We start from the raw sequence: 27,280 nt of genomic DNA, 5'->3' as shown, positions 1-27,280 counted from the left end.
CGCCGCTGTCCCATCCGGGGAGACCTGGGCTCCCCCCTAAGCCCCAGCCTTGGTGAGTTTCCCCAGGCACGACAGCAGGAGGCTGGGTGCTGTCTGCAAGGTCTCTCTGGAAACACAGGCCTGAGGGAGCTGGGGGCTGCTTCTTGGGGCCTTGGTTGGCTGATGGTTCTCTGGCAAAAATGGTTTTGCGTTTGCCCTGCCGCGACGCCGTGTGTCCTAGAGCCGCGCTCCGAAACGGGCCGCTTTCTCTCTGCTCTCCTGCTTCCAGGCCTCCAGGGTTCCTTCCAGATCCCACATTTCGTGCGTTGGTGGCTTTCAGTAAACAGATCTTGGTTCAGAAATTCCAGGCGGCAGGGCTCTTCAGGGAGGTCGCAATTCCCATTGACTTAATGAGGTTAATGTCTTCCTTCCGTTTTTCCATGTCACGGTGTTCGTTTACGTGAATTCCCCAGGCCCCCGTCCACAGGAATAGATTTGCAAAAGGCAGACCCCAGCACAGGGGAGAAGCTGTAGGTGATGGCTATTAAGGAGGACTGCTTTTTCCTGAGATGGGGTGGCCGAGGGGGTTGGCCAGGATGTGAAGGAGGAGGGAGAGGTCGGGGTCACTGTGCCTGTGAGCTCTGAGAAGCCACGGGACCGAGGCAGGAGCCCCAACAAAGGGCACCTTCCTAGGGCCCCGCATCCACGGACCCAGCCCTGCTCGCCTGCGGAGGAAGCCAGCTTATCACTCTGCCTCTCCCACCAGGCAGCACTGGTGACCATCAGAGGCCCTCTGGCCCTCAGTGTCCTTCCTCCTCGGTGGGGTCTTGCCTCCCTCGAGGACCTGGGGAAGGGACATTTCCCAGCTCCTTCACTGTGCTCGGCCCTCTGGCCACAGACCCCCTCATGGGCGCTGGGTCCTCACCCTCCACGCCAGGCCTGGGGCCACCATGCCTGCCCACAACCCACTTGTCCTCCTGCAAGTCCCCTGTCCCGAGCCTGCCCTGCACCCTGGGGACATTCACACCCAGCAGGAGGTTCTGGGCTCCCTCAGTGCAGCAGGTGGCCCTGCATCTCCCACAGGCCCCTCCCCAGGCCACTCTAAGGTGCATGGTAAGAGAAGCTCACCGGTAGGGGAGACCCCAGACCCCACAGACAGGCGCTCTCCAAATCCTGGCTGCACCCACTGGCACCCGTCACCTCAGGATGGTTAACGTCCCCATTTCATGCTGTTCAACATTTTCTAGTGACGTCTGGGACCTGCACCGCTCTCCCGAATCACTCAGGCCTGTGCTTACCTGTGCCCTCTGGAGAGGCCCCCGCCTGCCGGCCTGTCTCCCTTCCACCCTGTTCTGTGTAATTTGTCCCCACACCACTTATCCTAACTGATGCCACATTCCACACGTCATTGGCGGCCGCCTCCCGCACGCGACACACTCCCGTTACGCCAACCCTGACCAGTTGTCCAGGCTGGTCCCGTGTAGCCCAAGGCACCCTGCACAGTAGACCTCTGCTCACCCCAATCCGCAGACGTGGAGAGTGAGGCTTAGAGCATTCCAGGTGCCTGCCTGGGTCACACTGAGTGAGTGACAGACAGGGCCGCCCCGGTCCAGAACCTGGGCACTCAGCCACCCTGTCATCCCAGCCCCGGGGCCGCGGCTAGATTTCCAGAGCCACACCAGACAGGGACTGCTTTTTGCGGGTAATGTCTTGAAAGCTAATAGCTATTGATTGTGGCCTGGCTGGGCCTGACTGGGAACGTGCGTGTCTGAGGAGGGTCTTGCTTTTAGGGAAGAGCTCCTGAACGTAGACCCCCCAGGGAAGCCAGGACAGGCCTGCTTTTGCCCCCGGCGGGGCTGGCCTCGGGCCACGCAGACGCCTTTGCAGCAGCAGCCTGACGGGCAGTGGGCACCTGGAGGGGCGGAGGCGGGGAGCAGGTGCTGCTAACTGTGGGCTTCCGTGGTGCCACTTCCTAGATCGCACCCACCACACACACAGCCCCGGAGCCTGGGGCCGCACTGCGGCCCCCAGAGTGATTCTCCCGGGAGGTGCGGATTTTCGCGCCAGGGCCATCCCTGCCTGCTTAGCATCCGTCAGAGACCTTAGTCCAGAGGGTCTGGGTCCTGCAGGCCCCCTCCCTGTGGGTCTGAGCCACGGTGATGCAAGTCCTGGCCCAGGAGCCCCCCACCCCGCCAGGAGAGCGCAGCCAGCAGAGGGCCCTGGCCTGAGTCAGGGAGCCAGGCTGGCCCCCACCAGGGGCTGCGGGCACGGCTGGCCGGGGGCTGCGGGCGGGGCCGGGGGCTGCGGGCGCGGCAGGACAACGCCCAGTGACTGCTTCGGGCGCTGAGCGTGCGGCAGTGAATGTGGACGGAAGAGTCCGCGTCCTCCTGGACCTGATCTTGAAGAGGGTCAAATGCAGCAAGCGAGGTGACTAGCGAAGACAGTGGCACATCAGGTGATGATACCTGCCGTGGAGAGGGGGGTCTGACCTGGGGGATGGGGGTGGAGAGCTCACCTGAGGACTGGCTGGCCAGGGTGGACCCAGTGCCGCCCCCACCCCCAGGGACTCTGCCGCCACCTCGGCCCCAGGACAGCCCTCCCAGCCCTTCCCAGGGGCCATCGGCCTTGTTCGCCCTTGGGGCAGAGGTGGGGACGGCACTGGGCTCCAGGATCCCACTCTGCAGCTGACACCCATGGTGACTCTCCCCTCAGTGACAGTAACAACGCTGGGGCCACCATGCAGGCATCCGGGCTAGGGCAGAGGGCCCAGGTCAGGTGCAGAGGGAGTCCCGGGATTGTAAACCAGCTCCGCCCCCTGCGTCCTTGTGGCTCCTGCAGGATGTGGTCGCACAGCCGTGAGGGCCACTCACGTGTGTGCAAAGTGACATCAGGCAGCACTCTGCGCACACACTTCTTCCCCTCGCCTTTCCTTTCTTAACACTCTCGCTTAGGACTCACCGTGCAGAGACCCCTCCCTCTTGAAGGCCGCACAGACTGCCATGCTGTGGGTGGATTATCATTTACGTAACTGGTTTCCCTAATGGCGTGCATTCATGTCGTTCATTTTTGAGAGACATCGTTTCAGATGATGATTTAGTGATGGCTCCTAACATTTAAGCTTTGAAGTTCCCCTCTCCATGCCAGACCTGTTCCCTCCCCCTTTCTCACTCCTCCCTAAATGCATTGGCTCTGTGTTTCTATTGCAGAAGTTCATGGATTGTGACATAATTCATTTAAGCATGGAGCCCAAAACATTGTGCTGGTGCAAAGGCACTTCCTACAAGCAGAGAATGTGTGTGTGGATAGCATCTCCTTGTACGAGGCTGTGAACAAGCCAACAGGGCCTTCCTGGGGCTGAGGTGCCTTCCTGGGAAAATCACAGCAGAGTTTGCTTCAGCAACAGGTGCACGTGTAGTGCTTTCCAGGGATGGTCCTGGGCCTGGCTTAACCCTAGAACACCTCCAGAGGGCATCATGGAGTTGTGCCTTCAGCTCTGGGGGCCGGGCTTTCTGCATGTCCTCATGCCTCTGTTTTTGTTTGGAGCACGTTTGAGTTCTCCCGCCTGGAATGCAGCTTCGCCTGTGCTTTGTCGGGGCCAGAGGAGGGTGGCTTAGCCGGAGTTCCCGGCCAGCGCAGTTTGAGGATGAGGAATCTCATACCAAGAGGTGTTGGCATCCAGGGGCCGGGATCCGTCCCCAGGTACCAAGACCCTTAGCCGCTCTGGTTGAAGGGCGTGTCTCTGCAGCCGCCCCTGTCCTGGGCCAGCGGCCAGCCTGGGCGCTGGGGGTAGCGGGATGCTCTCTAACCCCTCGCCACTTGGTGTTTCCCGTCCGGACAGCGGCCGCTCCCAGGCCGGGTGGTACCATGTTGTCCATGACGTACAGCGAGAGCCTGCGGAGCGTGAGCAGCAGGTGTCACTCGGACTGGGCCCTGCACCCCGTCCGCCAGACCGACACGCTGGAGCTGCAGCGGCTGCGGGAGGTGCGGGTGGCCGCGCAGGCCAGGAACATGGAGAGCTTCCTCCGCATGCACGGCCTCTCCCTGGACGGCTGCACCGCCCAGCGCACCGGCATGAAGTACCGGTAAGGGCCGGGCTGGGGCAGGGAGCACACTGGACAGGGCAGGAGGTCAGGCCAGCGCTGTGAGAGGGAGGCAGCCCAGAAACGCGGTAACGACTTCACTGTATGTTGGGGTAAAGTCTTGATCGTTTGGGTCTTACGTTTAGGTCCTTGATCAATCTTGAGTGAGTTTTTCCATATGGCGTTAAGAAGGGTCCAGTTCTTTTGCTTGTAGATAGCGGACGCATTTGCTGCTGCTTCTTCTTCTTCTTTTTTTAAATGGAGGTTCTGGTGATTGACCTTGAACCCAGGACCTCTTGCCTGCTAAGTATGTGCTCTACCACTGAGCTCCACCCAACCCCATCCCGGGGTACATTCTTTTATATTTAAGAATTGCCAACCATCCCCCTGGATTTTAGTAAAGTTTTTTCTTTTTTGGAGGAAAAAAAAAAGAATTGCTAACCATATAGGAATGTATAAAAGAGGAAGATGAAAATCTGCCTAGCCCCCTCCTCCAAGGTAAACCCTGCTACGTTTGATATATTCTCCATGAGAGACGAATGTGGTTTCTTGGGAAAAGTTTGCAGCAGGTAAACATACTGTTTCATTTGTCTTCTTGTGACATGATTGGGACACATTAATTATTAGGGGTTACTAACTACTACATATAAAGTAAACAGCAAGGCCCTACTGTGTAGCACAGGGAAGTGTAGTCAGTATCTTGTAAGAGCCTAGAATGAAAAAGAATATGAAAAGGAATATGTATATTATATGTAAATCACTGTGCTGTATACCAGAAAGTAACACAGTATTGTAAACCGACTAGACTTCGATTTTAAAATTAATTAATCAGTTAATTAATTTAAAAATTATTAGAGGTTGACTAAACACGCATTAGTGGAAATACTTCAATTCATCATCTCAAATGACAATTTCACCCCAGTACCAGGAACCCTGTCGGGTTCAGGAGGCCAAGATGTGCTTGAACTGTGCTATCCGTGGGCGGCGTGGATGTCAGCAGGTGTTCTCTGAACTGCGGCTGCACTTGTAGCCGTGCTGGGCGGAGGCTGTGGGTTAGGTGTCTGTGTGTTCTCGGGTGATGTGCTCATAGGGCTGAGCTCTCTTGGAGCCTCAGAAGGACATTGTGTTTCGCTCGCTAGTCATTGAAACCAGCATCTGAGGCAGTGCTCCCTCTGGCTGGCCCGCTTTCTCCCCTGGAAACCTCGGAAAGTGGCCAGAAAGCCCCAGAGCTGGCGCGTGAGTTTATAAACTACGTACATACAGCTTTATTCCCATGCCTCCCGGAAACAAGCCCTGGACAGAACCAGAAGGGACCCTCCCCACCCAGTCTGGGTACAGTTGCCAGATTTGGCAAATAAAAATACAGAACACCCAGTTAAATTTGAATTTCAAATAAACCACAAGTTTATGCAATAACCAGAAGTTACTGGTTTATCTCAATTTCAAGACTGAAGGGGCTGTCCTGTGCTGGATTTGGCCTCCATCTCATGCAGGCCTCGGGGGTTATATGGCTGTTCTCCGGGCAGCAGACATACTTTCTCCTGCGGACATGTGTTTGGGCCTTCGGGGTGATTTTTGGAGCCGGGGGTTGTCATTTGAAGACACAATGCACTTCTGCCCTGAGTCCATTAGATGGCAGAATTCTGAAGGCTTTGCATTCTCAGTGCAGGTGTAAGGAAGGACAAAAGGTCAGCTCGTAGGACCCCAAGGACCCCCTGGTTCTGATGAAAATTTCTCAAGAGGGAGACGAGGCTCTGCCTTTTTTCTTTTCTTTTCTAGTCACTGAGACTTTTCATTAATCCAGCAAATGCTTAACTAAGGGTCTACATGGCTCCCGGCAGTCAGCATGCCAGATGTCACAAGAACAGGACAGACAGGGTCCCCACCCTCTAGGACGTTACATCCTGGTGGGGGGTGCCAGAGAAAAGGCAAGTAAATGCCTAAGCAAGTAAGGGAGGCAAGGGGCAGCTGAGACCCCCAGCCTCTGAGAGGAGGACCTCTTGAAGACGCGGGGAAGAGCCTTCCAGTCCAAGGGGGCAGAGGCACGTTCGAGGGGAGGAGAGAAGGCCCAGGGGCTGGGCCAGAGTGCCGCAGGCGAGAGCAGCAGGGAAGAGGCGGGGGGCCGGAGCCTGCCCTCCCCCGGGAGGACCCCAGCCCCTGCCCCTGGTGTGAACACCATTTGTGATGGAGGGTGCGCTGGGGCAAATCGTGTCCCCCCAGATTCCAAGCCCACCCAGAGCCCTAGATGTGACGCTGTTTGGAAACAGGGCCTGTGCAGATGCGGTCAGTTAAGATGCTCTCCTCCTGGGGTAGGTGGGCCCTGGATCCAGTGACTGGTGTCCTGAGAAGAAGGCTGGTGAAGTCACCCAGGAAAGAGGCCTTGTGACGGTGGGGGCAGAGCTGGAGTGACGTGGCCGCAAGCCAAGGAAGCGCAGTCATGCGAAGCTGGCAGAGGCCAGGATGGAGCCTCCCCTGCACACTTCCGGGGGGCCCAGCCCTGCAGACACCCGGATCTCAGACTCCTGGCCTCGCGAGCTGTGAGAGGGTCAGATTCTGTTGCTTGAAGCCCCCCAGTTTATGGAACTTCGCTACGGCAGCCCCAGGACACTGACAGAGCCGGGGGACGGGGTCCTGGGACGAGTCTCTTATTTGCCTGACACCCCAAGAAAAGGTGTGTGAGGCATCTGACACTCGCTGGACTAACTGTGGGGCCGAGACACCCTGGGAAAACTCGCTTCCCAGAGAGCAGTGTAGACCAGGAAGCCACTGCAGCCGTGAGCGCTGGGTGGGCCGGAGATTGTCACAGCCGCGCGGCCCTTGTCTCATCTCGCTGCACCCAGGGGCCTTGGGCTGAGTGGGAAGGGGGCCTCCGGGGCCACCAGCACCTGTCAGTACAGACCCCAGACAAACGCCGTTTCTCGGTTACTGCTCCCGGCAGCAGCCTGGCCAGGGCTCAGTTAAACCCGGTCTTAAATATTAATGTAAAAAAGATACTGTCTCCAGATAAGTGCTGCTCGGCGGCGCAGGGCGACAGCCACGCCACCGGCCCGGACGCTTTATCAGCTGAATGGAGCCTGCAGCTGGGGGGAAGCGCTTTCTTGTCATGTTCTTCCATTTTTTTTAAACTATCCTCAACTCTTGCTATTTTAAAAAATTGCACTGAATTTTTAAATCTGCACAGTCCCTGTGTGAGCTCCCCCTCCCCACGTCCACCTGGCTGCAGTGATGGAGGGTCCTGAGATGTGGCCTGAGCCGGGCGGCAGCTGGGGCCACAGGCCGTCCGGAGGCCCACACGGTGCCAGCCGGACACCGGACCTCGCTGGGTTGTGCTCCTCCTCTGCTGCCCACGGCACCAGGAATGAACCCAAACCCCCACCAGGCCTCGCTGCCTCTGATTTCAGCTTGTACTCCACTCCCTCTCACTCAGGGTACCCCTTCCTCCTTTCCTCCCTTCCATATCTCAGACAAGCTCACGGCCTCCTCAGGGACCTCGCACATTCTGCTCCCTCTGCCTGGAGGGGGCATCCTCTGGATTTTCCCACGGCTGCTCCCTCCCGTCACCACATCTTTGCCCTCAGAGATGCCTTCCCCACCACCCAGTTTAATAAATGCCCCGCGAGTCATTCTCAAGCCCACTGTTCTGCCCCCTGTCCTCACACCCCACCCCCGTCTCTCTTACGTTGTTTTTGCCGGTCTGCACCCCACTGAGAGCAGGGCCTTTGTCCGTTCCCAGCGCCTGGAATGTTCTGAGCCTTTCTAAGTACTGGGTGCTCTTGGTCTTAACCCACTTCCCGGAATATCCCACTGTAAGCGTGTCTCCTTCCTGCTGCTTCCTTGGCCGCAGGACTGGACGTTGTGTCTGAGCCTCCCCAGTGCAGCCCAGACACGGAGGGCGGGGAGGCCTGGGCAGCGACCCTTGGTGGCAAGTATTTGATTTGTGGTCAAGTTCATCGATCGGACGATCCAGTTGCTCACTTATCACAGGAAGTCACTTCCAGCTGGGCCAGTCAGGGAAGACTTCCTGGAAGAGCTGGGAACCCAGGGGTGTCTGCAGGGACGGGGGGAAAGGCGGGCTCTGCAGCAGGCGGAGAGGCAGGAGGAAGAGCAGAGTCCAGAGAGGGACGGCGGGTGGAGCAGTCCGGGCGGCCCAGCAGGGGGCAGGTCCCCCTCGAGGCAGGTCCTGCATCAGGGTCCTGGGGCTGCCCTAACACAGCACACAAACGTGGCTCAAAACAACAGCTGTTTATTCTCTGACGGTCTGGAGCTGAGAAGTCCAAAAGCTAGAGGTGGGCAGGGCCACGCTTCCTCTGAAGGCCCTGGGGAAAGAGCCTTCCCTGGCTTTCTTTGCTTGTAGACGCGTCCCTTCATCTCTGCCTCCGTCCGCCCATGAGTGTTTTCGCTCTGTGTGTATCTGTCGGGCTCCAAATCTCCCCCTCCTTAAAAATACACGAGTCATTGGATTTAGGGCTCACCCTGATTTAGTACAACCTCATCTTAACATGACCACATCTACAAAGACCCTATTTTCAACTAGGGTCACATTCACAGGTACCAAGAGTTAGGACTTGAACATGTACTTTTGGGGGGCACATTTCGCCCCACAACAGTTGCCACGGGCTGACTCAACTCCCGAGCCTGCAGGGACATCCCTGAGTGTCCTGCGAGGAATCCTGGCTCCCTCCTGGTACCCGTGTGAACTTGGACAAGTCACGTGGCCTCCTCACATCTCCGTGTGCCCATCTGGAAAGCAAAGGCAATAGTCACTTCCTCACAGAATTGTTCCAAGGACTAAATAAGACAGGAAAGGAACTGAAAGCTCCAGGCTTGCCTCCTGGCAGGAGAAGAAGACTGGTGTTGGAATCTCCTGGGTGCAAACAGTTGCACTTGGAGAGACAGCACATGCTCTGTGTGGACAGCAAGCAGACGTGAAGGAAGGCAAGGGAAGAATGAGGGAGGCGATAAGACGGGCCAGTCGCTCTGGAAGAGCTGCCACGCCACGGTCAGGGGTGGGAGGAAGCCAGCCGGCAGGCGTGAGGTCTCTTGCGGGTTTCCATGGAGGGCTGGGCGAGGACCATGCGGTCAGCTGCCCATGGCCTGCATCGGTGCTGGGACTGCTTCTGCTGCAGCGGCCACTGTGCTGGGGCCCGGCAGTGGTCCCGGGCCGGGAGGCAGCCATCCATCCCTCTGCAGCCCCTCCCTCCCCGGTGTTGGGAATAAGAGGAGCTACAGCGATCCTAACATGACCGCAGGCGAATCGCTTTGTAACCAACGCGCGACACGGCTCAGTGTTTCAGAGCCAGCCTGCCCACGGGAATCAGGGGCACATCTGCCAGCAATGCCGATCCCCAGGCCCCTGCTCAGAGACTTGGGGAGTCTGCCCCCAGGAGGTTCCTTTTAGGATGGGAGCCCTAGCTGACTGACTCTTTGTGGTCTACCTGGAAAGGCAGGGTCAGCCCAGCTCAGTCCCCCAGGACCGTCCAGCGTCCTCGCCCCTTAAGCTGACGGTCCGAGAGCAGGAGCTCCATGTGGGAGGGGCAGCCCCCCAGCTCCGCCGCCTCCGCTGTAAAATGAGGGCGGATCCAGCATTAGCCTTCCTTCCTTGACCTCTCTGTGCCTCGGTTTCCCCAAGTGTGAGCGGGAGCTTCGCAGGGTCCACCTGGAGGTCGTGGTGGGGACTCAGCTGCTGGCCAGGCGCTCGGCAAGGTGGCCGGGACCCGGCGAAGGGCTGTGTGAGTGTTCGCTGTGGCCACATTGTTATGATGCCTCAAATGCGGATGAGAGGTACACATGAGAAGGTGTAAGAAGCACTTAGCGCTGGGTGCGATCGCTGGGTACTCGGCAGCAGCTAAGAAACAGGAGGGGCCAATTCACGGCTGACTCCCCTTCTTCCCTTTTAGGGTGGGGCAAGTAGCGCTGCGTGTGAGCTCCCGAAGGAAGCACAGCCAGAGCATCGGCCCTCGAGGGGTCTTAGTCTCTTACCTACCAGATGACACCTCCTCCAGGAAGACCACCAGTCTGCCACCTTTTGCTCTTAGAAACCTCAGGGGCCAAGGGCCTCCCATCCCACTGCTCCATCAGGGTGGCCCCCCCAACCCTTTAGCAGCTGCCCCCCCCACCTTGGGCAGGAAGTCACCGTTAGGTACAAACCATGCTCCATTTCAGCACTGTTGGGGCAGACTTACTGATATACGGGAGGCACCAGGGCCTCCACAGGGCACAGCCGAGGCTCGCTCTCACTCCTGAGTTGCTGCTACAGTCTGTGCTTTTATTTCTTTCTTTAACTGGGGGGTAGTGGTAATTAGGTTTATGAATTTATTTTTAATACAAGTACTAGGGAATTGAACCCAGGACCTTGTGCACACTAGGCAACCACTCTACCACTGAGCTGTACTCTCCCTGCTCAGTCTGTGCTTTTTAAAGCCAACCTTAAAACTTCTGCTCTAGGTCTTGAGGACTCCTCGGGCCTCGTTCTGTGCAGGGAAGGTGTCTGACTCCTCCTGCTGTGAGCCTGTCACCATCTTGGGGGAAGGATGTGGTTGGGCCTTGGCTTTCCTGTCTCCCTACCCGCCCCAGGACAGATGGGGCATGGATCCCAGGTGCCAAGCTGGAAGCTTCTGTCCCGGAAGCTCTCCTTGGTGGCATTCTGTGGACACAGCAGAGCCTTCACTGGGGTGGCTGCCCCTCTGATGAATCACAGCAGGAACCAGCCACTTTGTTTAAACAACAGCAGTTACTGGAGAGGCAGAAAAAGAACCCAAAATCTGTTGTGGATCGAAATCAAACACCCATCCTCAATGCTTCTGCCCAAAACCCATTTCAAGTCCACCATCACGTGTCTGGGGTTCACCCTCTTCTCCACTGAAATGCGTTTGAAAGGAGAGACACCTTAGGGGGAGGGTATAGCTCGGTGGTCAAGTATATACTTAGCATGCATAAGGTCCTGGGTTCAATCCCCAATACCTCCATTTTTAAAAAAATAACAAATAAATCTAATTTCTCCCCGCAAAAAAATATTAAAAAAAAAAAAAGGAGAGACATTTTTGGAGTGACATTAAATTGTGGCAAGTTCAGGTCAAGGTCATAAGCTTTTAGCTTTCCGCGCCACTCTTGTCTAATTCTTGCGACTTTCAAAGACTGTTAGATGAATTTGACCCCTGTTTGGGGCAAGTGGGAAGTCACACTCTGGCCAGCCTTTGAAAACTCACCTGCCCAACTTCTCCACTGGGCAGTTCTCTGCTGGGTCCAGCACACGTTTGGCCTGGATTCCCCGGGCCAGTCCTGAGGTCAAGTGTTCTTCCCCATCATCCCTAAGACATGTGAAATGGAATGGAGCAGGGCTGGGACTCTACCACCGGACCCTGCACAGGAGTCCTGCGAGAGTGAAGGTTTACCTGATGCCGAAGCCTGGGAGGGGGGCTTCCTGCTGAGGGAACCAGCAGTGGTTCCCCGCCCCCTGGTATCACTGGGGAGGGCGAGGTCGGCGGCGCATTTTGGAGGAAGGAGAGGTTACAGATGCTACTTTATACTGTATGTCCTATCTGAGCAGATGTCAGAGGGTGACAAAGAGATTAAAGGCAGAGAAACGGAAAGGGCATTCCCACAGGAAACAGTAAGAGTAAAGGCCCAGAAGCTTTTGAGGTAGTTGACCTTTTGGCAGGGAGGGGTGACAGTTTTATTGAGATATAAATCATATATCATACACCCATTTAATGCATACAACTTAATGGTTTTAGTATATATATTGTTGTGCAAAAATCACCAATTTTAGAGCATTTTCATCACCCCAAAAGAAATCCTATACCCACATTAGCAATCACTCCTCGATTCCCCACTCCCCGCAGCCCCTGGCAACCACTAATCTACTGTCTGTCTCTATGAATTTGACTATCCTGAACATTTCATATGAATGGAGTCATACAATATGTGGCCTTTTGTGGCATGTTTTTTCTTCACATGATGTTTTCAAGGATCATCCATGTTGTAGCATGTGTCAGTACTCCATGCCTCTGTAAGGCTGAGTGACCTTCTGCTGTATGGACAGACCACATTTTGTTTATCCAGTCAGTTGATGGACGTTTGGATTCCACCCACTCTTTGGCTGTTGTGAATCACGCTGCTGTGGACATTTGTGTTCAAGTGTTTGTGTGGGTGTATGTTTTCAGTTCTCTGGGCACATACCTAGGAGTGGAATTGCTGGGTTGGTGGGTAAGGCAGGTGACATTTTACACACTCTAGTGACTAAGTCTTTGTGGATCTCACTTAACTCCGTGCTGTTTGAAGCACACCATCTGAGAACAACCCCTGAAGAATAGTAAGATACCAGCCCTTTGGGGATACGACAGTTTGCCAGAGCACAGAGGAATGTATAAAGGAGAATGAAGCAGGGGGTGTCCACATACTGTAGGCCAATGCATAGCACCACTCAGATCTCTTGATGAAAATACAGCTTCCCAGCCCCAGCCCCAGAGCTGCTGATTCAGTAGGTGTGGTTGGGGCCTAGGACTCTGCAGCAGCAGCAGACTCCTTTAGCATCCTGGTCAGGTGTTGTACATCCCTGCCCTGGATTATGAGCTGCGTGAGCCTGGGGAGGAGCTAAAGGCACAGTCGTTGCCACACGCAGCCTCTTGGGCAGGCCTGTGGGCTTCCTGTGAGCCCGGGCCCACTGTCTTTGAGTGCGGGGTCCAGCTGGTGGAGGGGCCAGCACTGCAGGCTGCCTTTCCTCCTTCCCATCCCTCTCCCAACTCAGGGAGCTTGGGGAGGGCCCCAGCCTGCCCTGAGCTCAGGAACCCAGGCCAGCTGGGCTTGAGGCTCACATGGGCAGGTGGAAGAGGAAGGCAGGGCTGACCTGTGGGTCCTGACAGGCCCCCACTGGCCTCCATAGATGGCATCTGTGACCTGCCGGGGCCACCTTGGCAAAGGCACCAACTCTGCCCCCTCAGACCCTCTGTCCTCAGGTCCCAGTCCTACCCTCGGGGGGTGGTTCCTGCTGCCAAGTCAGGCTTGTGCCCATGGAGGGGACAGCAGGGGTGCCCTTACAGGTTGGGGTAGGGGAGAACCTCACACAGCGGTCTATCCTGACTCCACTGCTGCGAAGCCAGTCCTTTCTGCCGGGGACCGCGGGAGTACACACCACTTGTGAGTTTTTCCCAAGAACCAGACCCCAGTGTGAGTGCTTTGCAGTTGTGATCTGACCAGGCCTTTGAGACCTGCATTGGACCCAAGAACACTGAAGCTTGGAGAAGGGGTTACTTGCCAGAGGCTGCCCAGCTCAGGAGCAGGGAGGCTGGTACCAGAACAAGGTTTTATTCTTAATTTCTGTGTCAAAAAGGCAGAGCCAGAGCTGAGAGCAAGTTCAGCTTCCATCCTCTGTGAACATCTCTTGATGGATTCTTTTCTGGGTCCTGTCAGAGCACAGGGTGGACAGCCAGCAGGCATGGAAGGTTCCTGCAAGGCCAAGTAGGGAGGGACAGAGTAGTCTTCATGCCAGCCATCTCAGTCTGTCAGTGGAGGCCCAGAGAGGGCAGGCCACCTGCCTGTGATCACACAGCAAATTAACAGTAGAGCCTGAGCTAGACTCTGACCGCCTACCTCCCATCCAGCACTCTTTCTCAGCTCCTCCTGCAGGGCAAGAAAGGACCCAAAGGGCAGTTTTGGCCAGGGTTCACCCTGCAGGATGACAGTGGCACACTCAGGGTCAGAGGGCAAAGCCAGCCCCTCCAGCCACAGGGACATCTCTCTGGGTTTCAGGAAACCTCATGAGCTTTGTTCCAGGAGGAGAGCTCCGGTGTCGGCTTCATCCAGATCCCATGAGTGCTGGGAAGGAGGACGGGGTAAAGCAGGGGCAGGGGGCAGGGTCTTCATTCGTTCATTCATTCATTCATTCATTCACCCCAGAAGTATTTATGAGTGTCTGCTTTGAGCTAAATACTGTGCAGAGTGCGGGAGCTTCTCAGGTCTCTGGTCCCTTGACCTGTGGGCTCCTTTCTCAGGTCACCTGTGTCATTATCATCTAGACAGAGCAGTCCTTTCTCGTCTGAATTTCTGGTGGTTTGGCTTCTCCTGGTGCCAAGCCCTGGTGGAACCGCGAGGGGACAGAGCTGGCGGGGGCCAGCTGCCTGCACACTCAGCAATCCACCCGGCTGCAGAGCCAGCCCATCCCCGTCCTGGCTGAGCGGCGGTCAGCCTGGAGCACCGTGCAGGCCCCCCGGGGATCGGCCAGGGCGGGCAGCTAGTGCATCCGCTTCATTAATAATGAGTCGCCAGCCGCCTCCTGCACCTCCCGAGCCTCTCACCGGTGCCCTCGTTGACTTGGTGGGAGTCCCAGCAGCCACGGTGTGCAGAGCCAGGAGGTGGACGCTGGGCCCCCTCCGAGAGGCTCAGGGAGGCCTGGAGAAGCAGCTGCTCCCTGAACCCCCAGGCTGCCACCGTGATGGGAGGCGCACTCCCTCCGCCTCCTCCCGCTGCCAGAGGACCACAGTGCCGTTCATTGGTCGCGAGTTACTGGCAGCCCAGCCCTGCCGGACACAGACACGGCTGGGCTGGGGGCTTGGGCGGGCAGAGCCAGCCCGGGGTGGGGCAGAGGAAGGACCCACAGAGACGAGAAAGATGTGAGAAGGGAGAGGAAACGGCACCCCCAGCACCACCCCTGGATTTCTGAGTTCTGTCTGATGAGCTCTTTTCTCGCCCGTTTCTGGAAATTTGACTCCCTCCCTTGGAGACAGCACAGGCTCTTTCTACGTTGGTGCCTTCGGGAATCTTCACCCCTGAAGCACCGCCTGGCGCTGCTTCACCTTCTGGGAGAAAGTCTTGTCCCAGCGGAGAAGGGCCTTCAATGACCTGGGGGCCCGGAAGGAGGCAAGGCGCAGCCCGGAGCTGAGCGCCGGCGGCATGCAGGTGTCCTTCGTGTGCTCGGAGCACGGCCTCAAGGCCCGGGGCCCGGAGGAGCGGCTGGGCCGGCCGGCGTCCAGCAGCCCCAGCCTGGGCACCCGCGGCCGCTTCCGCGCGGTGGCCATGGTGGCCCGGAGCCTGGGACAGCTGTCGGTGCAGAGCCTCCCGAGCACGGGCGACGCCAGCGTGAAGCAGCCGGGGATGACGCATAGGTAGGCGGCGCGGGGCGGCTGTGCGGGGCGCGGGCTGCCCTCCCCACCGCGTCCGGGAGAGCTTGGCAGACCGGGTGAGGAATAAAGTCGGGGCTCCGCGTCAGACCCCCGTTTCCTCCTAACCGCAGGGGTACGATGCCTTTTCTCTCCTACGCATTTGTTTCCTTTCCTTTGGTGGGGGCGGTGGTAACTATGGCAGAACGCCCCCCCCACCATCAGACACCGTGTGATGCCCCCTCTTCCTGGGGCTCCGAGGCCACTGGCCATAGGCCCCCTGCCCTCCCCCTGGGCACACAGGCCCCAGAAGCTGCCCGCAGGTGTTCTGATGTCTTTGCACCCAAGCCACCGTGACAAATGTCAGTTTGATAGTCAAGGTACTGGGTGATCCTGTGATGGAATTAATCTTCCCTCCCTGACCTGAGCCCAGCCTCAGGCCTGGGTTCCTCTGCAGGCGAGACTAACTCCCCACAGGGCACAGAGCAGCGTCTGGAGACCTTCCTGCTGATGGCTCAGTCCAGGCTGCGATGTGTCCCTCTGCTCGGGCTCAGTTCTCCACCTGCTCTGGGCGCTCTCGCCATGACTTATATGTAGAGAGAGGGCAAAGCACCAGTGTCGGGGGCCTGGGGCCTTCCTGCTGTTCCCTGCACTCCCCCTTAGCCCGCCCAGGGCCTTGCTCAGATGCCTGGTGGGTGCACCAGGGCGGAAAAGGAAGCTGGCTTCATACAAAAAGGTCCCTGGAGCAGGGCTGTGGTCACTGGCCAGAGGTCTGGCCTTTCTTACTCGTGAGTTTATCCGTACCTGGTGCCTTAAATGCCTCGTGAATGACGTTCTTGGGGGAAGGGAAGTGAGTTCTTACAACAAACCAGAGCATAAGCTGGAAAAGCGAAGTTCGGTCCCTGGTTCCCAGCTCTGCTGTCAGTGGCTCAAGTCACACGGGCCACCAGTCTCAGAAAAAAACACAGAAGAGTCTGGTTGTATTTGAGGAGAATGTCTGGGTTTCTAGCTGGTGTTGGTGCCAATTTAAGAAGTATTGAGAGAATAGGTCCTAATAACCGAGCCGTGTAGCTTAAACCTCCCCAAAACCAATGCCCGGAGGTTGGACGTCACGTGAAGGAACCGTGTCATAAGTCCCAGGCCTCCTTGAGTCAAATTCTGGAATAACTCAGTCCTTCTGCATCTCCGCCCACATCCCTTCCTTCCCCAGGTCCCTGAGGGAACATCTCACGTTCTTTTCCGGACCTCTGGGGTACAAGGGTCTTGGTCCCATCCTCTGAGTCCAGGGAGGGCAGTCCAGAACAGAATTCTCTATTCTAGAAGCTCTAGTGGTTTATGTCTTTTGTTAAGTGGAAATCAAAAGGTAAGAGTCACCAGAATATATTTTTTAGTTTAGATTCATGTGTCCTGCTGGGACTTTTAAGTTGATCCTAGGATCATCAAAGGAGTTAATGCAAGTGAGACCATTTCTAAAAATACAAAGCACTATGTGAATGTGAAATGTGGCTATGAACATGACTTTCCTCCTAAGGTCCTAGGATCCGTTGAGGATTAGATGTCAGAGAGCCCGAGTGCTTAAGATTACTGCCTGCATCTGTGTGTGTGCATCTGGTGTCCGCAGGCACGTGCATGTGTGTGTGTGTGTGTGGCACACGCTGGAGGCAGGGAAGGCAAGACAGGCAGTGAAGACAGGTGCTCTCTGGGCTAGAGGATTTGCAGTCTGTGGATGTGGGTTCAGATCTCAGCCCCAGCCCTTCCGAATTGGGGGACCCCCACCTGTCCTTACACATGGCAGGGCCCGGAGAGGTTTTCTTGGCCCAGTGGGGAGGAAGGTGGGTTCATGCCCCTGTAGGATACCTAGTCTCTTAGTGGCCAGAATCTGAACCACTGGACACCCTTGCTGAGCACAAGGTACCTGCCTACGAGCACCTGTCTCATAAGGTGACTCTGTAATGACTGTCCTAGGGCCACAACCAGGGTGCATGCAGGCGGGGGCTACAAGGACCTGATCCAGACCCACTCCCAACCCTAACCGCTTCCTTGAGAAGCTGGCTTGTCACAGTGGCACTAAAGGTGTGTGGCCAGCACCAGGATGTACATTCTTGCCAGAGGGCCCAAGAGGTGCTCAGTGCGGGGAAGAGCGGACGCCAAGCCCTGTGAGTAAGGAGAGGGGCCAGCATTCGGTCCTGAGGGTCTGGCCCCAGGCCTGGGCTCCTCACCCACAAGTTATACCAACAAGCACCCCCGGGGACCTTGCAGCTGCAGCTCTAATCTGATGGGAGAGACCTGGAAGCCCCAGCCCGTCCTTAGGGAGCCTGGAGTCTGGGGGCGGGGCAGGTCTGTGAACAGGTAACCACCCCGCAGGGTGGCAGCTGACCCAAAAACACCCTGGCTCCCCCGTTCGTCAAACCAGCTCATCGAGGCCACGTTGCTGTCCATCACCTGATCAGACTTCTGTCCTCTGCCCAGATGGCTGAAGTTGAAGGCCCTGAGCAGCTGTTTTTAGAGGCTCTGTCGTCACCGGGAGTCTGCCGCACAGCGTTTAGGGGGCGGAGTGTCCCGCGGCCGCCTGATGGGCGTCTGTGTTTTCTCCCCGCACAGGCTGAATCCTTGAGCCCTCATTAGCCATTTGTCCAGACCACAGGAAGGACATGAGGCAAATTAACGAAGACTAACATTATTTGGGTTTAGAGATTTAGCCAATGATTTTATCAGGAGGTCGAGTTTTAATTAGGGGAGAAAAAACTATAGGAAATGACTTTCGAGTGTTGAAAGTTTCGAGCGGCAGCATGTCACCAGCCCCGTCCACATGAGGCTGTAATCTGTTGAGCTCCCTCCACCCCTACCGAGCTGCTGTTTTTATAAAGCTTCCAGCCCGGAGATACCCTGTCCCTTCTCGTTCCTTCTCCCGAGGCCTGGCAGCGGATGGCAGAACTAATACCATCATGTTAACAGGGGAACAGCTTGAGCGGGGTAATTGCGGCATCGCGCGGTGTCCTAGTTTTGTTCAGTTATTCCTGTGGGCGGTGGGTGGAGCTGCAGCTCAACCCCGGGTCCGAGGCGACTCATCGCCCCGTCTGGGGGGGCGAGGTCGCTTCTCTTAGGCCACAGACTCAGGTGGGCTCAGCCCCGGTCCTGGGTCCTCACCTGTCTGACACTATAGCCGCTCATCCCCTGAGCACGTTCGGGCACTTGGTTTTACACCGATGAAGGCAAGTTGCAAGAGGACATACCTAAACCTTGGCCATCGACAGAGCCTGGCCAGGACACTGCTCCCCACCGTCACTCGGAGGGGTGGTTTTGCAGAGGCAGGAGCCCAGCCCCCCTTCCCGCACTTCTGGCACCTGGATTTACCTAGACCAGATGCCCAGGTCTTCGAACGCCTCGATGTCGCAAACAAGGGCCTGAAGGTTTTCATGTCTGTGCCCATTTGCAGGGAAGGGGTTTCTTCAAGGGGTCTGTGACCCCAGATGGTTAAGACCACTGATTAGAGCCTTCAGCCCTCTCTGATCCGTTACCAGACCGCCTATAAGCAATGTCTAATCTCTCACCGGAGGCGCTTTCTAGCCAGCGTGAGAACGTCACCTAAATTGCTAGGAAGACCCGGCCGGATGCGGGGGCTGTAGGTGGTGCCCTTACGCTTTTGTTTCTTTCATTCCTTTTTGTTGTTGTTGTTTTTGGCTTTTGGGGGGAAGTCATTAGGTTTATTTATTTACTTATTTATTTTAATGGAGGGACTGGGGATTGAACCCAGGACCTCGTGCCTGCTAAACAGGCCCTCTACCACTGAGCTGTACCCTCCACCCCTCTTCAATTCCTTTTTAATTCCAATTTCTTTATACACAACAAAACACAAGTTTACTTTCTACTTAGCAAGCAACAGCAATCCAAGCATGATTGAAACTATGTAAGAAAACTTTTGTTATGTCCTTTAGGACCTCTGTTGCATCATTGATTTTCTGTCTGGAAGATCGGCCCATTGATGTTAGTGGGGTGTTGAAGTCTCCAACTATTATTGTGTTCCCAACCATTTCTCCCTTTATGTCTGTTAGGATTTGATTAAGAAACCTTTTAAAGACTGTGTTTGACTAAGCCCTTGAATTTTGTACATATTATATTTTAAATATTTCATAGGAAATCTGAGGTTAAATCAAGAATAGTCTAAGCATTATTCCCAGCTTTTTTTTTTTTTGAGATAGAGTTAACACGTAACGTATTAAGTGTAAGCTACAGCAGAATGATTTGATACATTCACCTATTGCAAAATGATCACCACAATAAGTTTAGTTAATATCTATCACCTTACACAGTTGCAAATTGTGCCTGTCTCTGACAATCACAAACCCAAGTTGCTCTGGGTTGTAATACGCAGGCAATGCCGAGGACACCGATAGATTATTTCACTGATTGTAGTGGGAAATGAACAAGGGGAAACTTCAATTCCTTTTTTAACCCAGTAACATTTAAAATCTATTTGATTTGTCCTTTGTCATTTCTCATATAAGGAAAAAGGCTGCCGTCCCTTGTTCTGTGCTGTCTCTCTTGGAAATGAGACTCATGCAGAGGCAGTGTTCTCTGACCCTCTGTCCCAGGCACAGGTGTTATCTCAGTTCATCCTCACGGCAGCCCCATGAGAGAGGCAGCATCGCAAGCCCATTCTGCAGATGAGCACACCAAGGCATGCGCGGTTACATGACACGTCCAGGGGCAGGCGTATGGCCAGGAAGGTCGAACCAGGATTTGAACTCCAGCTTCAGAACCTCTGCCATAGCCACTCCCCTCCCCGAAACAGAAGCCAGCTGCTATTATGTCCTCACTGAGGGAAAACTCCCAACGTACCCTGTAGGAGCAGTGGGTTGGCAGCTGGGCTGGGTTTAATGAGAAATTTGACAAGAAAGCCAGGCCGTTTAGGACTGCCTTAAATTTGGTGACAAACTGTTATCAAACTACTTACAAGTTTATTATACCCACCCCCCACCACCAACCACCTGTGATGTGGGCGGGGCCAGGGGTCTTGTACCCAGGGAGACCGAGGCTGTAGATGTTCAGAGTGGACTCATGTCAGGGGGCGGCAGGTCAGGCTCAGCCCCACACCTGCTTCCCAGGGGAGCCAGGTGAGTGAGGGAAACTGGACACAGCATCCACTGAAGTTAGAAGTGGGGTGGCCCCAGGGAAGCGCCAGGGGGCCTCGGGGTGGGAGGCTGGGGCTCACCCACTGCATCTCCCCCTGCCCCCACTCTCTGGCTCCCCACTGCCCCAGAGAGCGTTGCACCCCGGGCTGGGCCCAGGACTGGGGTGCGGGCAGCAGGACCTCCCAGGGAAGTGGGCTCCTACCCTGCAACCCGTCGACACCCCCATGGGGGGGGCGTGCCCCCGTGGTGGGGGCGTGTTCTCTGGGCTAACTGTCTGCGTGGACTCCCAGCTCCTCTGCCCCGGGGCAAGCCCAGTGTGCTTGTCTATAAAGTGGGCCTATCAGGAAAAGGGAGGTGCTGCCCCACAGAGCTGTCAGGGGGTCGGTGACAGGGCCCTTAAGGACAGGCCCCAGCCAGTCTGTGCAGGATGGATGGGCATCCCAGTCCTCAGCCAGGCGCCACCGCCCTCCGTGACCCCTAAGGACATTACGGACAGCCTGCAGCTCATTCACGTGGACCCCGGGACGTGCCCCATCTGGCAGGCGCCTCGGCAGGCCTGCGGTGGAGCCCCGGGCACCCCGTGCAGCTGCGTCCACTGGCCCCGAGCAGGACGTGTGCTGCCAGGGTGTCTGTCTCTTGCCCTCCTGCCCTCTCCTGGCTGGGAGTCAGGCCTGCTGTGGGCACTGGGCCCTCGGCGGAGCTCTCCTCTCCCCTCGTCCTGCTGCAGAGGCCGAGGGGCGGGTCCCAGGCGACGTGGGACTAATTTCTCCTCCACTCCTCAGAGAGAGGGAGTGAAAATACACAGAACTGCCAACGTGACGCTCTGAAGAAGCAGAAAGAGAAGCTGTTTACACGAGGATGCCCGTGGCGGGTACCCCAAGGCCTGAGTCAGTCTCGCGTCAGCCCATGAAACAAGACAGGGCCCATTCCATGTTTTCTCTCCAAGGTGGCTCTCGGGGGCCCTGCCGTGGTCACAGCACGGCCTGTCCCACCAGGACGGCCATGCCCCGGTCTGTAGAGGGGGAGAATTGACCCTTTACCCCAGGGATGGGCAATCAGCAGGCCTTTCTTCAAAGGACCCCTTGCCACCAGAGCCCCAGAAAGAGGCTGGGAGGTGGGGTTCGGAGGGCTGGGCAGTGGGAACGGTGGGGCCTGCCCTGGCCGCTGAGAACTCACACCATGTTTGTTTTCTAGGAACCTGGGCAAGTCAGGCCTGCGGGTCTCCTGCCTGGGGCTCGGTGAGTGTGGGGGCTTCTGGTTCCAGCAGCACCCAAGGAAGCAGGGGCAGTGGGAAGGCTGAAGGGGCCACCCCTGGGGGTGCAGGAAGGGAGCTGCACCCAGAGCCAGGATTGGGGGACTCAGTTGCCGTGGTTACCAGGAGGCAGTGGGGGAGGGTCCTAGGAGAGGGAGGGAGACAGAGATGCAGCCTTAGTTGGGGTGGGGAGTACCAGGGCCTCTGCACACATAGCCCCCTGTCCAGCACCCAAAGATCAGGGAAGCACCTGCCCCCATGTGCCCACACCTTCTTTCCTTACGTGGCGGAGTCCCTTGTGAAGGGCAGTCGGATTTTGCCTTTTTTCTCCTTTTGCCAGATACGCGCTCTGTTCCCAGAACAAGCTGTCCCTCCAGTCCATGCACGCATGCGCGCGCACACACACACACCCCTCCCAGCAAGCGCGAGGACATGGCTGTCAGACCTTCGCATCTTCAGGGAGATGGCCCTGGTCCCGCTGCCGGCGGCATGTCCCTGGAATAGGCCCTGCGTCAGCTTGAGCCCCAGCAAACATTTCAAAGCCTTGCAGTCAGCTGCCTGCTCCAGGCACTTACTGTTCCCTTGGTTTGGTGGCCTCAAGAAAGGGAGACTTGCCCTGAAGGCCAGGTGTCCACACGTGCCAAGCACACACTCACACGGAGCAGGCTCCCTGCAGCCTGAGGTCCAAGCACCCCTGGAGGAGAACCGGGCTCCCCGGGGCAGTTCTCTGACTTGAACCTGTGTGTTTCCTTCCAGGGACATGGGTGACCTTTGGAGGCCAGATCACCGACGAGGTAAGATGGGGCTCCCTTGTTCCCCAGGCCCTAGGGAGGGCTGCCCACGCCCGGGCATGTGCTAAAGTCCAGGAAATGCACCAGGTGGTCTGCACTCCCGGCAGGCGCCCTGGCTCCCCTCCTTCTGTGTCTCCAGGGCGCCCTGGCCCCGCGGGACACCAGAAAGGGGGCGCCTCGGCATTGGTGCCAACACCTCGCAGCTGAGTGTCTGGGGGCTTCAACAAGTCCCTTAAAGTCCCAGAAACTCCGGTCCTTCATCTGCATAATAACGTCTGGTCCAGTTAGCCAGGAAGATTCAGGGAGTGCACCTCTCCCAAATCATAAAGCTCGATGCAGTTCCTTGCCGCTCCTAGAGGGGACACCCACAAGTGAAATTGAAACTTCAATAAATGTCTGTTGAGGTCGTTCAGGACACAGGTTCTGCGGTTCTGCTGCGCGCGGAAGACGGAGTAGACGGACGTTCGCCGAGCTCCTAACTGCGCATGCCCGTAGCCATGGTTACCCGGGTGCCGCGTCTGGGGTTTCTGTCTTCACAACCGGGATGCCGCCCAGCCGGCTTCTGTCCCGGAGGGGACAGTGACTCCCAGGCTGGTGCGCGCGTTGGGGCAGGGAGTGAATATCTTGGAAGTCAGGACAGTGGCGTTTGCTCAGAGAGCTCGGAACACCTGCGCAAGAAGCGGTCTTCAGGGCCGCTTCCCATTGGAAAGGTTGTGTTTAAAAATTAGTGCGTGAGTTCACGTGAGACCTCGTGGCTGTGACTGCCCACTTACTTTTCGAAGGGAAAGCTTTGCTCCCATCAAAATCTAGATGCATTTTATTTGTGTTCTTGTTCCTTTTTCTTTTCATGGCAGCAGCTGTTATAGAGCTGTTTGCCTGGCTTCGAGGTTCTGGGTCTGGGCTGTCTCCGCGTAAAGTCGGGATTTTTAAGATGCAGGGAACTGTTGCACCTTCAGCCACCAGATTGGTTCCAAGCACCTAGAAGGTTGGAGCCCTGAAGCCCACATGGTTTACCCCCAAATAAGTCGTGTCTGACTCGCCTGTTTCCCTTTCGATGTGGAAGAATTCTGTGGAGGAAGTGACATCATTTTCAAATGGCACTGTGTGTGATGTCCTTGTGGGAAAGATAGAGAAGTGGCCAGAAGGTAACCATCCAATTAGGTGACTTTTTCACCAGCAGATCCATCGCACCCAGAGTATTGATTAATGATCCCGTGGCAGCCGAGGTTGGCTCTGGCCTCTGCCATGTCTCCATCAGGGACCTGGTGACATATGTGAAGATATTAGAAGTCATTTCCAGATGACACAAAGCTGAGAGGACAGCGAATACAACAGATGACAGATTCGGGGTTCTAAAAGGTCCTGGCAGGCAAAAATGATCCGAGTGAAGGAGCAAGCAGAATTTTCCTATTAAATCCTACAGTTAGTGTCCCCAAAATCAATACATCAGTCTGAGGGGCCCACCTTGCCACAGTTCAGAGGAAAAATGCCCGGATTTTCTCCCACAGCGGGCTGCCTGCTGGGTTTGAGCCAGCGGGGTTGGTGCCCCAAGGTCTGTCCTGGACCACAGAGGAACACGTGTGCTGCCCAAACCCAGAGCAGCCACAGGCCCACCAGGCACCCCAGATGGGGGGCCCCACCTGGAACACCATGTTCCTTGCTAAGTTCACGTCCAACAGAAGGCATTGGGCATGCGAAGGAACCCAGAATCAGAGTCCAGTTTTTAGAGTTGCCTCCTGGGTGCAGGACACCGTGCCCAGATGCTGAGGAGACACAGAAACAGGAAACTGGTGGATTTACCGTGGCAAAGGGGCGTCCCATGGCAGGACTCTGAGAATGCCAGTAAGTAATGGCCTGGGGGCCAAATCCGGTCCCCAGCCTGTTTTGTTTTTCTTTCTTTCTTTCTTTCTTCTTAAATATGTGAAACATAAAATTTGCCATTTTAACCATTTTTCTCGTGGTCAAAATCAGCATAACATAAAATTTACCATGGTAACCATTTGCACATGGACAGTTCAATGGCAGTAAGTGCATTCCCTTTACCTTAACTTGGCTGGGCAACCATCACCACTGTCTAGTTCCAGAATTTTTTATCACCTTAAACTAAAACTCCGTACCCATTAAACAATAGCCCCCTAGGCCCTGGCAACCTCTGCTCTCTGCCTCTATGAATTCTGCAGCCCGTGTTTGTCAATAAAGCTTTATTGGCAGGCAGCCACGCCAGTTCATCTGCATAGTGTTAGAGGCTGCTTTTCGGAGACCATCTGGCCTGCAAAGCCTGAAATGTTCACTCTCTGGCCTTTTACAGAAAAGGTCCGCCCTCCCGTGGAGTCGCAGCAGTGTCTGTGAGCATCTGTGGGGCTGTCGTCGCAGGGAGGGAGGCTTCTGTGGGCTGGGCCAGGACACAGGTAGCAGACCATGTTCAGAAACCTCAGATCACGTGGCCAAGGATCGGGGCTGCCCTGGTCGGAGTCAAGTTTCCAGACTGCAGTTCAGAGCCCTTTCTGTGACCTCACACAGCTGCTCAGGTAGAAAGCGCCCCCTCGGGGCATTTGTTCCTTCCCGACAGCATGGGCGATAAAAATTTAGTAACAGTGGCTGAGAACTTCACATTCATTATGGCTCTCCATCCTCTATCAACCCAGGGGGAGAGGTGTTATTATTACCCCATTCCAAGGAAGCGGAGCCTCGAGACCCCAGCTGGACTCCTGCCTCCAACCCCGCGGCCACCCCTGAGCTCTGGGGACCCCTGCTGGGGCAGGGTGGATTGATTCTCTGTCCCCCAGGTGAGGGTGACAGGGAGGGGGCCCACACGTCTTCCGAGGTTCCTTCTGCCTCCGGATTCTGGGGCTCTGACACTGGAAATAACTGAGAAGTCACCAAACAGAGGCTCCATTACACAAAGTGGGGGATGCACCCACGGAGCACAAGCCTTTGGAAGTCATGTTTTGATGACCGACACGGGGACAGGACCGTGATGCAGGAGCACGGGGAAAATAGCAGACGCAGCCGTCTCTGCGTCAGGGTTGCCGTGCTGTAGGGGAGAAGCATATATTCACGGAGAAAAACCTAGAAGAGGAATTACACCAAAATCATAGCAGTTCAAATGTCAGACAGCACAGCCCTGAAAATTCTGATTCCCTCACTATCTCTCTGTCCACGGCCATCCACCATCCAAGCTCTGTCCGGGGTGTGATTAGGGCCCTGCTCACTTTTTTCTCTCTCCTTTCTGCTCCTGGTGAGGGAGCACCTGCCAAGTGCCAAGTCCTTGCCCTCGGGCTGCTCCCTCCGAAGAGGGGGACATCCTAAGCACATCCCATCCCCCAGGGTTATACGCACAAAGGAGACTGCGTTCCGCTCCTGTGGCTGCTCTACCCAGTGACCACCCCCTGCGTGGATCAGAACAACAGAAATGTACTCTCTCACAGTTCCCGAGGCCAGAAGTCCCAAGTCAGAGTCACTGGGCTGACGTGAAGGTGTCAGCCGGGTCACGCTCCCCAGGCAGGCTCTAGGGGAGGGTCCTTCCTGCCTCTTCCAGCTTCAGGTGGCTGCCTGGCGTCCTGGGCTTGTGGCCACACTGCCCCAGCCTCTGTATCTGTGCTCACATCCCCGTTTCCTCTCCTGTGTCAGACTTCCCACCGCCTCCGTGGCATTTAGGGCCCTCTGAGATCATCCAGGACCATCTCCCTTAATTCAATCGCAGCTGCAAAGCCCCCTTTTCTAGCTAAGATAATATTCACAGGCTCCGGGACCTGGTATCTCTCGGGAGCCATCATTTGGTCCAGCGCAGAGAACAGGAAAGCAGATAAAGAAGGGCTGGGGTCCTGGCTCCCGGTTTACAGAGGACAATCAGGGAAGGCAGAAGGGAGGGAGTGACCTAGAGAAAGAGCATTCCAGCTCAAGGGGACAGCCGAGTGCCCACCTGTGAGGCCATGTGGGTAAGTGTCCAGAGATGGGGCCAGAGATGAGGGAGCAGATCTGGCGGGAACTCCGGCTTTGACCATTCATGGCCTGGAAGCCACGGGAGGACTTCAGCAAAGAGCAAAGTTGCCCTGAGTCAGCTCTTGGAAGGCTCAGTGTGGCTGCTGCACTGAGGATGACTAGTGGGGGACGGATGGGTGGGGCGCGTCTCAAACGTAATGTGTGTGTGAATCCCCTGGAGATCTGCGTAAAACACAGATTCTGATATGGCAGGTCCGCAGCGGGGCTGGGACTACGCGCTTTTGAGGCTGATGCTCTGACCTGTGGTCTACACTTTGCCTAGTGGGGGTGGGGGCAGAGGGGGGCACGGACAGAGGCAGAGAGAGTCGGGGGGCTGCTCCACTTGGCTGAGGGATGCTCCAGTTTGGAGCAGATGAGTGCCGTTGGAGGTAGGCAGGAGCGGTCAGATTCTGGATCTGTTTCCAAGCGGGGAGTCGATAGGATTGGCTGAAGTTTTCGATGCTGGATGGAGAGGAAGCTAAGTGGAGGACACCCAGGTGTTTGACCTGAGCACAGGGTGGGCAAGACCGCAGGTGCAGCAGGTGGGGCAGGCTGCCCTCCTGGCACACACCACCCCTGCTGCCTGCAACGCCCCCTTCTCCACCCACCCTCCGCCTGCCTGCCTGACAAACTCCTAGCCACCCTTCAAAACCCAGTCCCGTAAATCCTGACACAAGCTGCAACACAGATGAAGCTTGAGGTCATCGTGCTGGGTGAAATAAGTAAGCCAGTCACAGAAGGACAAAGACTATCATTCCACTCATGTGAGTTCTTAGAGGAGTCAGAATCATGGAGGCTGAAAGTAGATGGTGGGCGCCAGGGGCTGGGGTGGGGGTGGGAGTGAGTGTTTAATGGGGGCCAAGTTTCTGTTTAGGAAGATGAAAAAGTTCTGGAGATGGACGGTGGTGATGGTTGCACAACAGTGCAACTCTACTCAATGCCATTGACATGCACGCTTAAAAAGGTTAAAATG

General features: G+C 56.2%; 1 protein-coding gene across 3 annotated transcripts in view; it reads left to right on the top strand.

Annotated features, from left to right (window-relative positions):
• KCNAB2 (potassium voltage-gated channel subfamily A regulatory beta subunit 2) overlaps positions 1 to 27,280 on the top strand; it is a gene marked incomplete in the record, with an annotated part of 77,123 nt that overhangs the window by 37,823 nt on the left and 12,020 nt on the right. For 2 of the 3 annotated variants that reach the window (XM_064494129.1, XM_064494128.1), the window contains 2 exon segments: positions 21,478 to 21,521; positions 22,292 to 22,329. In XM_064494129.1, coding sequence (XP_064350199.1) covers positions 21,478 to 21,521; positions 22,292 to 22,329 — 82 coding nt within the window. 3 annotated transcript variants of the gene reach the window in all.

The sequence above is a fragment of the Camelus dromedarius genome, chromosome 14 (assembly GCF_036321535.1).
Source record: "Camelus dromedarius isolate mCamDro1 chromosome 14, mCamDro1.pat, whole genome shotgun sequence".
Lineage (NCBI taxonomy): Eukaryota > Metazoa > Chordata > Mammalia > Artiodactyla > Camelidae > Camelus > Camelus dromedarius.
This window is presented reverse-complemented; position numbering and strand designations above follow the sequence as displayed.